This window comes from Stegastes partitus, unplaced genomic scaffold (genome assembly GCF_000690725.1).
Source record: "Stegastes partitus isolate 25-593 unplaced genomic scaffold, Stegastes_partitus-1.0.2 Scaffold281, whole genome shotgun sequence".
Taxonomy (NCBI): Eukaryota; Metazoa; Chordata; class Actinopteri; family Pomacentridae; genus Stegastes; species Stegastes partitus.
The window spans coordinates 216,296-231,462 of record NW_007578012.1 but is presented as its reverse complement, the minus strand read 5'-3'; the positions used below and the strand labels follow the sequence as shown (position 1 = coordinate 231,462).

Below are 15,167 nucleotides of genomic sequence, written 5' to 3'. Positions count from 1 at the left end.
TCGTTTTCTTTGTGCTGATGGAAGCTGCTTTTTCAAAAAGGTTTGAAAGGACACAACAGAGTGTAGAGATATCCACACAAAATGTTAAACATGGTGCGTCAGAGGAGGCAACAAAAGCATCAGATATGTTCACCACCGGCTGAGTTGAAGACAGGAAACATGCAGGAGATCTTATTATCTACTCGGAGCCTACTCAGATCTTCTGAATGGCTCTCTGTGTGCACTGTGCTCTGACTGCTGAGGATTAGCGTCCTCATCACATTCACTTAATCACCATCAATCAGCCTGCTTACATCCTGTGAGTCTCCGCCTTGGCCCGGTCCCTCTCCTGGATGGCAGCCTCCTTCTCCTCCCTCTCGTGATCTCGCTCTCGCTGCACCGACGCCACGTTCAGCTGGAGCTTCTCGCAGTCCATCTGCAGCATGTGGCTGCTGCTCTGCGCTGCCTGAACTGTCTTCTCCAAGTTCACCTTCTCGCTGTTTCAGGAGAACATAGCATTGAGTTAAACACGCTGCAGGATGTGCTGGTTATAAGCATAAGGTGATGTCACTCTGTGCTAACCTGGCCAGCGAGTCTCTCTCCTGCCTCAGACGGTCCTTCTCTCTCTGCGAGGTCTCCTTCTCCCTCTGAGCAGCGTCCCTCTCTCGCTGCAGGGCTTGACTTCGCTGCTCCGCTTCTCTTTTGGCCGAATCCGACTCCGACAGCTGTTTTCGTAGCTGCTGTATCGAGGACTGGGCAGAGAGCAGACGGCCTCGAGCATCCTGCAGATCAGAGGAGGAATGATGATGATGCAGCTCTGGACACACATGAACATACAGTCGTCCTCAAATGTATTCATCCCCTTCCATTAAAGAAAAGGCAAAATTCACAATAGTCACTCAAATAATTAGAAACGAGAAAAGTAATAATAAATAAAAATTTGCTAAATTATAATTTAGTGAAATAAGATGTTGCCTTTGAATTGTGATTGAAAAGAATAATTTAAAAAAATAAATAAATAACTGTCACGGACAAATCAGAGCACTTTGAAATCCAAACACCTGTCAACAGGTGCAGAAGTGTGACTGAGAGTTACAGGAAACACTTGATGGCAGTGATTGGCTCAAAGGGTTGTTCAGCTAAATATTAGTTTAAATATTAGCTTGTTTGGTTGCTTCTTTTAATATTTCTGCTGAACCACAATTCAAAAGCAACGTCATGATTTTCATTACATTTTTATTTATTATTACTTTTGTCAATTTCAACTTATTTCAGTGTCTGAAACTGTTTTTTTCCCTTCTTTAATGGGAGGGTATGACTACATCTGAGGACGACAACAATAACAACAACAACACCACCAGTTGTGAGCTCTGGGGTGTCCCAGAAGCTTTAGAGGCTATTTTAGACCCTGATGTGTTGGTTTTACTGAGTCGCTGATGTAATTCATTTATTCTACCTCGGTAGTTTATGGTTTTAAGAAATTTAAGTTGACTTCAGGATTATTGATTGAATTCATGAGCTGCAGTGTTTTTAACTCACATATTCTCTTCCACTCTGTTTACTTCAGCCGGGACACTCTTTAAAAAGGAGATTTGACTGAAGGTAAAATAAAATAAAACACTTTATCTACATATGTGTAATATTTCAATCAATGTGCAATCATCTCATTCAGTGCGGTCTACCTCGCTGTCTACACACATATTTAGCGTTACTTGGCTAATTTTGGCTTTTCTCCTTCATGTTTACATTTTACTATAGTACACTTATTTGCTTGTATTTTTACTTTTCTGTTGCTCTTGTCTTATAATTGAACTTCTTGTATATTAAGGTTTAAAAAAATAAAAAATGGGCCCTGAGTACTAATTTTGTACCACAAACATGTAAATGTGAACTGGCATGACAATAAAAGTTCGTTGAATGCTTGAAAATGCCAACCATGAATGGAAACATGCCCAGTTCAAGTGAGAACCGTATTTACTTTTCTCTCTCTCAGCAGTTTGTAACAGAGGACGTCCATCAAAATACTCGAGGTTTAGCTGTGAAGATGTGAAGACACTGTGCTGAAGGTAAGCTAGGACTGTAATGTTGCTCTCTGTTCCTTTTGGTTTTAATCTTGCCTGTGATTAAATGAAGCAAAGTTCCATCATTTTTGATTAATCAATGTAAAAATATGTGAATATTTTTATCAAAATTTTCCAAACATCCAAATACAACTGCATCAGATTGAACTGAAGTCTTTTCTTTCCTTGTAATGCAAAGTTACTTTAATCAGACATTAATAAACTAAAAAAAAATAAAAACAAACACATAATTTATCGAGATAAATCTACTGAGAGGGATGAGATGAAAGCAGGGACCTCGTGTGTGTCCCTTTATAAATGACATGTCACCTGCAGCTGGAGCGTCTTGTTGGTGACTGCAGAGCGGAGCGCCGACAGCGCCGCCTCGGGGGGAGGAAGCAGCGAGGAGGAGGCTCGAGTGGGGGAGGACGACCTCCGAGGGGAGGAGTCACGGATCAACGGCAGCAGCGGAGCACCAGAGTTGTCCTGATCCGCTTCGGACGACGACTCTCCATCGGATAAAACTGTCTGTGAAAGGACACTAAAGTGAAGCTCTGACATCCTCATGAGGAGTCCACAGATGTGAGATCGTGTGCCGTCTACCTGAGCGATGTCCCGTAAGGTGTCCAGCAGCGTCTCGGTGTGAACTCTCATCGTCTGCATGTCGGTCTCCTCGCTGCCGCTCTGCTCCTGGATGAATCACATGAACATCTTCAGGAGAAAGATCAACGAAACTGGAAAACGTCACAGCCTTCACGAGCGGCTTCTCACCTCAAGCCTCCTCGTCAACGAGACAATTTCTCTCTCTCTGTCCTCGATCTGGCCTTTCAGCTTCTCCCCCTCTCGCACTAAATCCGACATCCTGAAAGAAAAGTTTGGAAAAATAGTTGTCGAGTGGGAGAACCAGCGGTGCTTCTCTCCATCATTCTGTGGGTTTTTTAACAAAGTGAAACAAAAACCACTGATGGGTTATGAAGCAATCCTTTACTTTTAAACAGAGTTCATGTCGTGGTGGACGGGACTGAATCTGGGCTGTTACTATCAGCTACGATGACCGAAAGAAATCATAATATATCACTGCAATATTTATAGAAAATGTGAAGAAAGCTATGAGTGAAATTCATCTTTGAAGCAGATCAATTACAATCAAAACACGAGTGCAGGGAGGTGGAGACAGACTCGGCAACTAGAATTCTACTGGATGTTACTCCTGAGTGTCACTTAGATGGTTACTTTCACTGGGATTATTTATAATTGACTGTTATTGTAAATGAGAACCAGTTCTCAACTAATTTGCCAGGTGAAATGAAGGTTAAATAAACAAACAAATAAATAAATAACACTACCATATGTGTGATTAACATCATATCAGTATTAAATTTTGTAAGAACCACAATTACCACCAATACTGATGTATCACAACACTCCTGGTCTGAACACCGCAATGCCCATAAGCCACGGCAACTGTTGGGAAAAGCCAATTAGAGGTATGAGTCAGAGCTGTGGGGATTTTAAAACGCTTCATCACAGTTTCTAAACTCAGCCAAATCTCATCTCAATCCCATTGAAGCTGCAAAATGTTTTCTCGGCAAGATGCTCTAAATGTGATTTTCCTCCCACAGATTAGCAGGAAACCATCGAAGACAGATCAACCCTCCGTGATGTCACCCACAGGTTTCCTGCAGGGCGGTGGTGATGCCGCCATCCTTGGCAGTGCCTGACTTCTCCTAACTCTTAGTCTAATCCCAAAATAAGCAAAGAGAGGAAGCGTGAGTGTAGCTGAGGTGGGCCATGCCAGTGTGTCTGGGCCGGTTTATGTGATAATACAGCTCAACGGGACAAAACAATTCACCTCCTGTACTTTTTTCATGAATGAAGAACTTAGCTACAGAGACCCAAACTGCTTCTGTATCAGGCTGTAAACATGTTTACTGCTGCTGTGAAGTTGGACGTTCTAACATGGGAGCCAATGGGGACTGACTCGCTTTTGGTGCCAGCCTCAAGTGGACATTCAAGGAACTGCACTTTTTAGCACTTAAGTTTCTTACTAAAACCCACGGTGTGTCTTTCTATCACTTATTAACTAACACACGTGTTTATCTTTCATCCCAACCTATCGACTAAACGCGACTTCACTTCAGGAACCAGAGTCACATGAGCTCCTCCTGCTTTTGCAGCACAGCCCCTGACCTGACGTTGAGCTCGCTCCTCTCTGCATCTGTTCTGGTCTGAAGGTTCATCATCTCAGCCACTCGGTCTCGGAGCTGCTGCTCCAGCTGAACCCTCAGAGCCTTCTCTCGCTCCAGAGCCAGAGCTGCTCCTCCCTCCCGGTTGTGCAGCGTGGCAGACAGGCCGGTGCAGGACACCTGAGCAGAGTGGGACATCCGGGCCAGCTCGTTACGCATGTCTGACAGGTCCCTGGGATCGGAGGCAGACGGGAGTGGAGGAAAAGCGATACGTGAATGACCAGACTTTATTAAAACATAAACAGCATGCAGTGTGCATCGTTTACCTCTCAGTGGCGCTTTTGATTTCACACACATGCCTCCTGAAGCCGACCACTTGTCGCCACAGCATCAGCAGGCGGCCGTGCTCGCTGCTGAAGTAGCTGTGAAAAGACTGAACAGGAGGACGAGGAAAAACAAAACAGATAAACAATCTTGAATTTTCTTTTTAATCAAAGTGCTTTAATCTTTGAAAAGCATCCCTCTCCCACCTCTTCCTCTCTCCTCCAGTCAGACTCCTTCTGCTCCAGCTCCTCTCTGGCCTTCGTCCAATCAGCAGTGAGCCTGCGGATGTCCTGGCTCAGCGCCTCATTGGCCAAACCGGCCTGCTCCAACTGCTCTCTCAGCATCGCGTTCACCGCAGACAAACTGCTGCTCCTGGAAACACAACGAGAACACACGCAGGGGAAAATAAATCACACGCTTCAGCTGCACCTTAATGTCATGCGGAACTGAGATGTTTAAAAGGAGAAGAAGAGGATAAATCAAACACAAACGGGAGATCGACAATATAATGATAACAATAGTGAACATGATAAAATACTATGTGGATGGATGTCTGCTTTAATATGTTTTGTTTTGTTGGAAGTGGGGGTTCATTTTTCTTTTGCCATATTTGTACCTGGGCTAAATCCCAGACATGGCTCATGAATATCTGCTCAAAATAAAGTTGGCTGCGAGTAAGAAAGCCGAGAAAACAGACATGACTGCAGCTAAACTCTCCAACAAACGGTTGAAATAAACGTTATAAACAATATTATATTTACCTGAAATATGGTAAAGATTTAAAATACTGATAATACTGAATAATTATTAAAAAAAACGCTGTAACATTTAGCTGTTGTCAGTCACTGGAAGACGCTGCTCCTGTTGGTATATGATTTCTGGTTCAAAATATCACTAAGAATAAAGCTGCAAATAAACAAAAATAAAAAAGTTTAAATGTTTGACTTAACCTCAAAAAACTCATCTCTGTGTATCAGTTAAATATCCTCAAATGTATTCCTACCCTCCCATTAAAGAAGGAAAAAAAAAACAGCTGAAATAAGTTGAAATTGACAGAAGTAATAAATAATAAAAACTTCATGAGAATGACAGGTTGACGGGTGTTTGGATTTCACTGCTCATCAGCAAAAGGCTCTAATTTGTCCGGGACAGTTTTGTTTTTGTTTTTTTTAAATTATTCTTTTCAACCACAATTCAAAAGCAACGTCTTATTTCACTAAATTATAATTTAGCAAATTTTTATTTATTATTACTTTTTTCCGTTTCTGGTTATTTAAGTGACTATTATGAATTTTGGCTTTTCTTTAATGGAAGGGGATGAATACAGAAGTTGTTGATTTTTTTTTCATTAAAATACTTTGTTCCTGCTTTAAAATGACTTGTATGTTACTCTCGAGCACGCCAGCTCACCTGTGACTCTGCTCAACACTGTGAAGCTACTAAATGCTCATTAATGGCATTCACTGCTTATTTTACTCACGATGTGTCTTCCAGCATATAAAACAAACACGATATGAACGAGTTAACAAGACTAATAACTTGATTTTCACCAGACAAGGTCTTTAAGAGCGACTACAAATGTGAAAAACAAGATGTAAGAAGAGTTTTGTGGCTCCAGAGGAAGCTGCGTTAAACAGAGAAACTCTCTCGAGTCGGCATCAGGTGACAACAGAGTTTCTAAAAATCTGCTTGTGTGGAGTTATGAAGGATTAAAATAAGCAAGCTGATCAGACCTCTGAAGGCATCATATCTGCTGAAGGCTAGCAGCCCCAGGCTACATTAGCTGCACAAATCTCTGACTGAACTCCTGGTGGTCGAGTTGCATCGTGGGTGATGTAGGCACCAGGAAGAAGAATGTATGTTTTTGTCCATTGTAGGGTGTAACAGAAGTAAAGTGTTAAATCAGTGGCGTACTCCTAAAGGTGGAACAACATGCTCCATGTCAGGTATAGTGACGGGTCACCTCTGCTGTTCTTCCTCCAGACGGATCAGCGCGTCCTCCAGGTTGCTGCTGGCCTCGTCCTGATGACGACCATTTGATGCTTCGCTGTGGTCCTAAAGGAGAAGGTTTCATATTAAAAAGGGAAAACTTAGTGTTGATAAAAAATTACAAACAAATAAACTCCACCTACATCCTGCCTGTGCTTCTCCAAATCCGAGGACTTGTCCTGCAGCATCTGCTCCAGATCTCCACACCTCTTTTTGTACTGGAGCACCTGGAGAAGCAGGAGAGCCGTTACCGCCTGTCACGCCACCACATCTCAGCTAAAGTCACAACAGAACGTTCGTACTTTGGCCTGGAGCTTCTGCACGAGCTGCGCCTGCCTCTGCTGGCCCTCCTGGTACGCCGTGAGTTTGCGCTTGTAGGCGGCTTGTTCCTCGTCCAGCCGCCGCCGCAGATCCACGTTCTGCTGCGCCAGGCTGCGGGACTCTGGCGAGTCGTGGTCCCCGTCTCCCGTCTCAAAACGCAGCGCCTGCTCCAGCTGTGGGTTTAATTACAGGGGAGAGGCGGGAGGTCACGTTTAATTTCACACAAATATGTCTCACAGATGGGTACAGATGCTGCTGAATACCTGTAAACACGGGAGGTAAACTTCCACATGCTTAGTGTTTGGGATTGAAAGTTCAGTCCAGGTTCATTTAGGAGCTGTTCTGGAGCTTCTGATTCAGACTCTGATTGTGCTCAGTGCAGCCCAACAGTGTTCTTCTGTCAGCAGCTTTGAATCACTGCACAGAAGCGAATGTGCTCCACTTAATACAACCGTTATGTTTAATTATAATCATAACAAGCCTCGTTTTTGAGAAGAGATCACATCATTTACGTTACTTAAGAAGTTTTTCACCACTACCAAGCTCAAATCTAAATCACTGCAGGACCTACAAACCTAATTCAGTGTTTTCAGGTTTATAAGGATCTTTAAAGAAGTCTTTTTTATTACAGTCATCATGGTTTGGTATTTCTATGGATAGGCAGTAAGAGTTTGTACCAGATGCTGCTCCGCCTTGTCCCTCTATTAAACAGTTTAGAAATGTAGATTTAACTCAACTCCAACACTACAATATAGTTAAGGCACATTTGAAAACAAGCTCAGAGGACTCCTCGGTAACCAAAAGGTTGATAAACTGAATCACTAACAAGTCTCACTCTGGCTCTGTGTCCTCGTCCTTATTCCAAACCTGTCCCCATTATTATAATTGTTAAATCTCTAATAAAAATATAAAATGTGGAGGGAAAGCATATTAACAAGGTTTTTACAACATAGAGGAAGTTTTAGCTTCACCCAAAGATGTTTTAGCAACACCGAAGGAACCAAACTGGTAGAGTTGAGGATTTAAAAACAAAACAAATTTCTTAACCTCTGGGCTTCATTTACTCAACTCTGATATTTACCAAATGGAAAATACACACATTTCTGTCAAATAAGGTAACGCAGACGATCGTGCTCGCTGTCTGTTCTAAGGCTGGAAAACTGTGATTTAATGGATGCCTGGAGGTCAAAGTGATCACAGGAGAGGAGATTTCAAACAAGAGTGCTTTCAGGCTCGTCTGTCTTGTTGCACTCATACAGTTTCAACTCTCTGAAGATGTCTACAGATGGAGGAGGTGGTGACTGGTGGCCTGGAATCTAAACAGCATCTGAGCTTTAAGCTGGTGTGGAGACCGTTTACATCTCAGTTCATTTGGTAAAAGAATAATGATTTCTGCAGGTTGCTGAATGTGGGACATCACATGCACGAGGAGGAAACATGTCAACAGCTTGGAGGACAGTCCAGTGTCAGTTTATAGTCCTTAAAAGACTTTAATAAAAGGAACTAATTCCTTTGAAGGAAAACACAACTTGAGCAGAGTTGCCTTTTGCTTTTGGATGCAGGCCTGCATAGCTCCTTTACTAATGTTCAACTCAAAGAAACGAGTCGCGGTGGCCACCCACCGCCGCTACATCTCTCCCCTCCACTGAAGCCCCTGTTTACAGTCACCCAGGGTGACAGACGCCATGGCAACATTCCACTTCAGCTCATTCCAGCCCCCATCACCTGGGAGACGGGCAAATCTCAGACAAAGAAAGACCAAGAAAACACAGAAATGGGAAAAAGGGAGCGGGCCAAATCCCCTTTAGGTATTTAGTCTGTCCAGCCAGAGCACCTGCAGAGTTCTGGACACAAGTCTTACATATAAGGAGTGCATTGTGATGGACACTGATCAGTCCAACCTGGACGGGGACTTTATTCCCTGACATACATCCAACCCTCTAGTTTTTGTTCCTATTGCCCTTCTGGTTCACTTCCACCCACGTCCCCATCATTGTCAGCTGTTGCTTTTGTGGTCGTGCTGCCTTACCCTCTCACTAATGGCCCCGTACTTGATGGCGAGCTCGTCCCGGTCGGCTCTGCTGTGTGCCAGCAGGTCCTCCAGCCGGGCCAGCTCTCCCTGCAGCACCCGGTTCTCCTCCTGGAGGGACATGACCGAGGACATGGCTCCGGCTGCTCACGAGAAAAACAATCAGGCACAACAGCAACAAAAAAAAAGAGGACAGAAAGGTGAACATGGAAGAGCAGGAAACTCACAGCTATCGTTGAGGTTCTTTGTGACAATTTCTCGGACTCGGGCTGGTAGGCATGTAGGGGGGGCGTCGGGTGAAGGGCCCCTCACCGTCAACCTCTTCTCCTCCTCTGACAAAACGCTCTCCTCCAACCTCTGGTGCAGAAAACAGAAATTCTGCTTTTCAGTTTTCAGAGAGGGAACCATGACAGACATGAATACACCCACATGACCTCCACAGGCAGACAGTAACACAGTAAATACTAAAGTAAAACATGGTGCTCATGACATTTATGACGTGTCCAAGTGGTGCCACAGCAGAAACACAAGTCCACCACTGCTGCGTAATGGTGTCCACAAACACAGCGAAGCGCATGCACACTGACCACCAGCAAATCACGGAGACGTGAGACGGAGCCAGGCCCGGTGCGCCTCACCTGGATCACGGACTCCAGCTTGTTGGAGTCGGTGTCTGAGGTCTCCGCTGCGCTCATCGCGGCAGATATTTAAAACCCTCCGAGGATTTAGGATTAACTCCGAGGAAATGTCCTCACGAGCTGAGCGCTTCTGCTTTCCAGCGGGTGCGTAAAGAAAAAGGAGGAAAAGTTTGAGACTTGGAGCTGATTCTGGTTTTTTGCTGCTGAGAAGTTTGTCCGCAGTGGAGCAGAGAGTGTCCGTCCTGACGCCTCCTCCGGTGCAGGATTGAGGACAGCAGGATTAGCAGGTTTTAAGACGCGCACCCCTCCACCTCCTCCTCCTCCTCCTCCTCCTCCAGCTCCACCACTGTCACCACACTGGGACTGCACGCAGCCCTCCACACAACGCTGAAATAAAAGCCCTGCCCTCGACATAAAGACAAATTAGAAAAATAAAAAATGTGGAGAAAACCTGCATGTGAGCTGTGGTCAGAGTGAGTCACTGTTCTGAATGGTTCTCTCTGCCTCGGTTTGGGCACTTTGTGGATTTTATCAACTTGAAAATACACCTTTTATCTTTAAACACGTGTTTTGATTTCAGTGAAAGTGAGAAAATTAAAGAAGAGGAAAAAACCGTCTGATGAGAAAATCATGTTTTTATCTTTTATGTTTGAGTAAAATCAGAAAAACTGAACAATCCAAGCTGACCTTCTATTATTTAATTTCTGATGTGGTTTATTGTTTGTTTTATTATTATAACATTTTAAAGCCTTTATATTAAATACTCACACTTGCCTCTAGGGGATGAATAAAGTTATTTAAATTGAATTGAATTTCAATTAAGCTGCAGCAAAGCAAACTTTTAATTTGAGACTAATTAAAGGATTTAAGTAAATCCAACCTGAACCAGAGGTATTAATATTACTTGTAAAATTAAGTCGGATGAACTTAATTCAGTTGTGTGTCACCAACTGAGGTAATTTGTTAACATTTTTGTGAATGAAAACTTAATCTGAACAAATGTAATATCAGGAGCTGAGTCAAATGAATCACACACATGAGGAACAACAACTTAACAAATATACATTAATAAAAATTAAAAAAGACTTTAAATCATGTGAAGTTCACTCAGCTGAGAAAAATGCTGCCTTCATGTGTGAGTTAACGACTCTTCAAATGATTCATTAACTCAAATTCATCTTTTGAATCCTGAAACTAACTTTTAGGAAATTAATTAATTTGAGAGTTTAATAATAGTTAAATCTTCTAGTCACACATGGTTGCAGACAGACCTGCTTTCTTTGTACTTTTTCCAGTTTCCTCTTCATTTATCAGGAGAATCTACAGACGCTGTTAATTCGTTTTAATTGACCATTTAAGTCAAAATGCCTTCTAGGTAATGAACACTCATGTTTTCCAGTGGTCTGACACCAAAGTTCAATTAACTACTGATACTTTTTTGTACAGTGGACCATTACAGTAAATATATTCAAATGAAAGTAAAAGTCCTGCATGAAAAATACGAGTAAGTAAAAGAGCCCAGCAGCAAAATGTAGTTAAAGTACTGCAGTAACAGTACCTGGTCCCTCTGACTGGTACATTATTACAGTAAACTGTAGTAGAAATGTTAGACACATACAGAAGCTATTTTATTTTATTTTTTATTTAACAGCTTAACGAAATAACGTGGAGCTGATGGGCCGAGGACACAAGTTATATCTTTACAATAACGTTATTATCATTAATATTTAAATCCTGTTCTAATGTCTTTCCTCGGTTTACTCTGTATATGACGTCATTAGATCAGTAATTATGAACATTAGCGCTTCATCACAAGTCACCGCCCGTCCTTCACCCTCTTTCTTTGTTTAGCTGAACCTTTTAGGAACTCAACCGGCTCCCGTCGTTTGAGGCTCACCAGAGATGAAAAAAACTACAAATATGGACGCCGGACACTTTGTTGTGCTTCATTTCTGCTGCTCGGTAGAATTCTTATATATAAATCTAAAAAATAAATGAAAGGTTAATTAAGTTTGCTGCCACCAACTTATTGTCGTTTACTCTTCAACTGACAGTTTTAATCAAGCAGAAGTGATTTTCATATCCACAATCCAACCGACATGTTTCACCCGATCTCGAGGAACCGAGTTGAAGACGACTGTTGGGTTAAAAATCTATTTTTAATAACGATTCCAGCTCCCCGTGACCCTTGCAGGATGAAGCGGTGCATAGATACTGAACAGATGGATGATGGAAAAACATTCCTTTGTTGTTCTTTAGAAGTTCCTTCCTCTCCTCCTTCACTTGAAGGTAGTGCTCTACAGTTTTCCTCCTCACCAGTTCAAGTTCTTTGGTCTTGACTTCAAGAACTTTCCTGTTTTTCTGTCGGTTGCTTCTCCTGCTGCTCTTCTTCTTTCTTGTCCTCCAGCATGTTTTTCTTCTTTAAATTCTCTCCTCGTGAAGTTTCTTCCTCGCAGTTCCTCCAAGATGCCTTCCTTCTTCTCCTCGTTCACGTTCAGGTCTATCATCTTCCTCCTCATCATCTGCAGCTTGTTCCTCTGCTCCTCCAGCACCTTCACTCTCATTATTGTTCTTCTCTTTCTGCAGTCCTTGGTTCCCCTGCAGAGCGTTTGTTTTCCTCCATCCAGGATTCATCCTTTGGGAGGTTTCCAGCTTCACTGAGAGCGACTCTGGTTCTCCTGCTGGAGGTTCAGGATCTCCAGCTGCTCCATGACGTCTGACCACATCATGGACGTGTTGTCGCTCTGGATGGAGACTTCGTAGGACTTGAGGGAAAAAAGCCCAACAGACCTGAACCAGCAGATGTTGGTTCCGTAGAGGCTGGCGGCTTTCTGTAGCACCGTGTTGCTCTGAAGGGGTCTGAAGATGTTTGTTATCTGCCAGGTTCTTGTGTCAAACAGTGTCCAGTATTTATATCGTCCATGAAGACGTGTCAGCACACAGCAGAGAGTCAACATCTGTGAGTCTGACATTCAGTTTCACTTTGAGAGCAGCAGATGAACGCTGGCTTCATCTCTCACTGAATGGAAGTAATGGCACCAGTAGAAGACGCACCTCAACTAAAACTATTCATATTGCTCAGAGAAAATTCTGCAATTAATTTTTTTTAACATGAGAGTGAAGAAGGACGGAGGCATCACCAGCACAGCGTCCTCACATTTACTTCAGATCGAGCTAAAAGGTTGCATTTGCAGTAAACAGCAGCTTTTAGAACTTTTAGAAACAGAAAACAAAACTCAAATATTAGGAGTCATGTCTCAAAAACACGAGTTGTGTTGGCTTCATCGTCTTATATTAGTAAAGTAGAGCAACTAGGGAGGAAAGATATGGTGCCTACAGCTTCACATCGACCAGTTCAGGTTAGAATCTCTTCATGTGCAGCCTCTGGTCAGCCGACCGGTAGCACAGTAAACACAACTTTATTCCTTTTCTAGGGGTTAAATGTCTGTTTCAGTGCTTCAGAACAACGGTTGTCGTGTTTGTTTGTCTGGAGACGTGACACGAGCGTGAACCACGAAGGGTTTGTGCTGCCGTTTGAGCCGTCATAGTTACAGACAAAAGGATCACTGTGTCGACACAAACTCCAGAACCCGGCCTCAGCGCACACTCCTGTGTTTGTGAGGACCTTTGCTGGTATTACATATGGGGAATATGTAATTACAGCCCTTAACTGTAGAACCAAAGCGAGTTTTTGGAATAATAATGTCTGTATTTTTTTTCTTTTTTTAAAAAAAAAAAAATTTCAATAACATCAGAGCTGTAAAATATGCAAAATCAAAACTAAAAAAAAAAAAGTGAAATTACATAAAAAATAAAATTAAGTAAAATAAAAGTCATATTTTGACTATTTCAAAATGTTCTAAAAAAATTAATAAATCCCACAATTTTAGTGGAATTTGTTTTTGTTGTTTTTTTTTTTGCATTTCTGTTCCAACAAAATAAATAAACATACTTTTTAAAAAATGATTTAAATAACATCAGGTCTGTAAAATATGCAAAATTCTTTTTTTTTAAAAAGTGAAATTACATAAAAACAAATTAACTAAAATAAAAGTCATATTTTGTAAATTTCAATTTTTTTTTAAATTCCACAATTTTAGTGGATTTTTGTTTTTGGGTTTTTTTTTTTCATTTCTATTCCAACAAAACAAATAAATATACTTTTTCTTTTTTTAATGATTTCAATAACATCAGGGCTGAAAAAAATATGCAAAATTAAAATTCTTTTAAAAAGTGAAATTCCATAAAAAATAAAATTAAGTAAAATAAAAGTAATGTTTTGTAAAATTTCTAAATTTCCTTTTTTTTAAAAAAATCCCACAATTTTAGTGGATTTTTTTTTTTTTTTTTTGCATTTCTGTTCCAACAAAATAAATAAATATTCTTTTTTTTAGCTGGGAGATTTTTTACTGCGGTCTGTTGCAAACAAGTGTGTTCCTTTACATCTAGAGGAGATGGTTTTTAGGTTGGAGCATCCCAGTAGCACCACGATGCTTCACTTCTGCTCCCATCTTTTGGATGTTGCACTTGTCCATGTTGTAGTTTAGATTTTTTTGAGTGAAATGTTCAGAACAATGAAATAACACTACGAAAAAGTTAATTACCCAGTAAAGCAGTTTTAACTTGTTGATTAGTGACAAACAGTAAAATACTGGTGCTATTGTTGTGACCAGAGCATCTTCCACTTGTCCCCAGAAATGAAAAATATCTAAAGGAGCTTTTGCATCCAGAATTATATCAACTGGCCACATGACTCCTGTGACTGGTCAACAGCTGCTGTTGGATTCAGCCACAGTTCCTGTAATCTGTGGCTCCCCCAGCTGGTCTGATAGCAGAAGACTGGCAGTGATTTCAGAAAGCCTTCACACCTTTTTAACTCCACATTCCCTCATCTTTCATCTTCAACCAGTCCAACCAGAGCCCTGCTTGCTGACTTCTCCCTGCAGACTTTTACAGTCACTGATGCAGCAGTTTGACCTCCAGCAGGACAAACAAACAACACGAGCTGCTTCCTCTTCATCACTTCTGAAAAACCGTTTCTGCACTAAAGGGAACCTGCTGGACAACGTGTTGGATTCATCACCAACATCCTCTTTGTGCTGAAACACTGAGACACGCCCAAGTTTTTAAAAGTCTGAGGAGTTGGAGGAAGAGGAGGAGGAGGAGGAGGAGGAGGAGGAGGGTTGTAGGTTAAAGCGGGCAGCATCCACAACTGGTGATGAGTTAACGCTCCAGTCTGCAGCTTTACTCAACAGTCACAACAACAGTCTGAATGTAGAAACGCGGTTCGTGAGGGCATGATGTGTTGTTTGGTGCAGCTTTGAAAACCTCCACTTCCTGTCTGGTTGTGAAGCTCACCTCGGTCCGTCGGAGTTCTGATCCCCGGTCCGCCGTCCCTCCATTCCTCTGAGCGTCTGTCTGGAGCGTAAAAGCAGAAATCAATCCATCCACAGCGGGCAGAAGAAGACCATCAGCTGTTCGCTCACTCCGCTGCCTCGTTCCTAAATCTTCTCCATGCTTTTTCCGGGGAGGGACTTCCAGCGGTCATGATGCTCTGCTGTCATCATGTGATCGAGGCTCCTCTCGGCCCACGTTACAGACCGAACGCGGCGATTAGCCCTGGTTCTGTTTGTTTGGGTTT

General features: G+C 42.2%; 1 protein-coding gene across 1 annotated transcript in view; it reads right to left on the bottom strand.

The window, feature by feature from the left end:
- crocc (ciliary rootlet coiled-coil, rootletin) overlaps positions 1 to 15,026 on the bottom strand; it is a 28,366-nt gene extending 13,340 nt beyond the window's left edge. Inside the window, exons 1-14 of the mRNA XM_008282686.1 lie at positions 14,885 to 15,026; positions 9,116 to 9,245; positions 8,889 to 9,031; positions 6,841 to 7,032; positions 6,682 to 6,765; positions 6,513 to 6,604; positions 4,756 to 4,921; positions 4,552 to 4,658; positions 4,230 to 4,457; positions 2,811 to 2,901; positions 2,643 to 2,729; positions 2,370 to 2,567; positions 562 to 761; positions 294 to 476 (exon numbers count right to left, since the gene is read on the bottom strand). Coding sequence (XP_008280908.1) covers positions 294 to 476; positions 562 to 761; positions 2,370 to 2,567; positions 2,643 to 2,729; positions 2,811 to 2,901; positions 4,230 to 4,457; positions 4,552 to 4,658; positions 4,756 to 4,921; positions 6,513 to 6,604; positions 6,682 to 6,765; positions 6,841 to 7,032; positions 8,889 to 9,023 — 1,763 coding nt within the window. The 5' untranslated portion in view covers positions 9,024 to 9,031; positions 9,116 to 9,245; positions 14,885 to 15,026. The remainder of the gene's footprint in view (positions 1 to 293; positions 477 to 561; positions 762 to 2,369; positions 2,568 to 2,642; positions 2,730 to 2,810; positions 2,902 to 4,229; positions 4,458 to 4,551; positions 4,659 to 4,755; positions 4,922 to 6,512; positions 6,605 to 6,681; positions 6,766 to 6,840; positions 7,033 to 8,888; positions 9,032 to 9,115; positions 9,246 to 14,884) is intronic.
- Between the last annotated feature and the right edge of the window lie 141 nt (positions 15,027 to 15,167).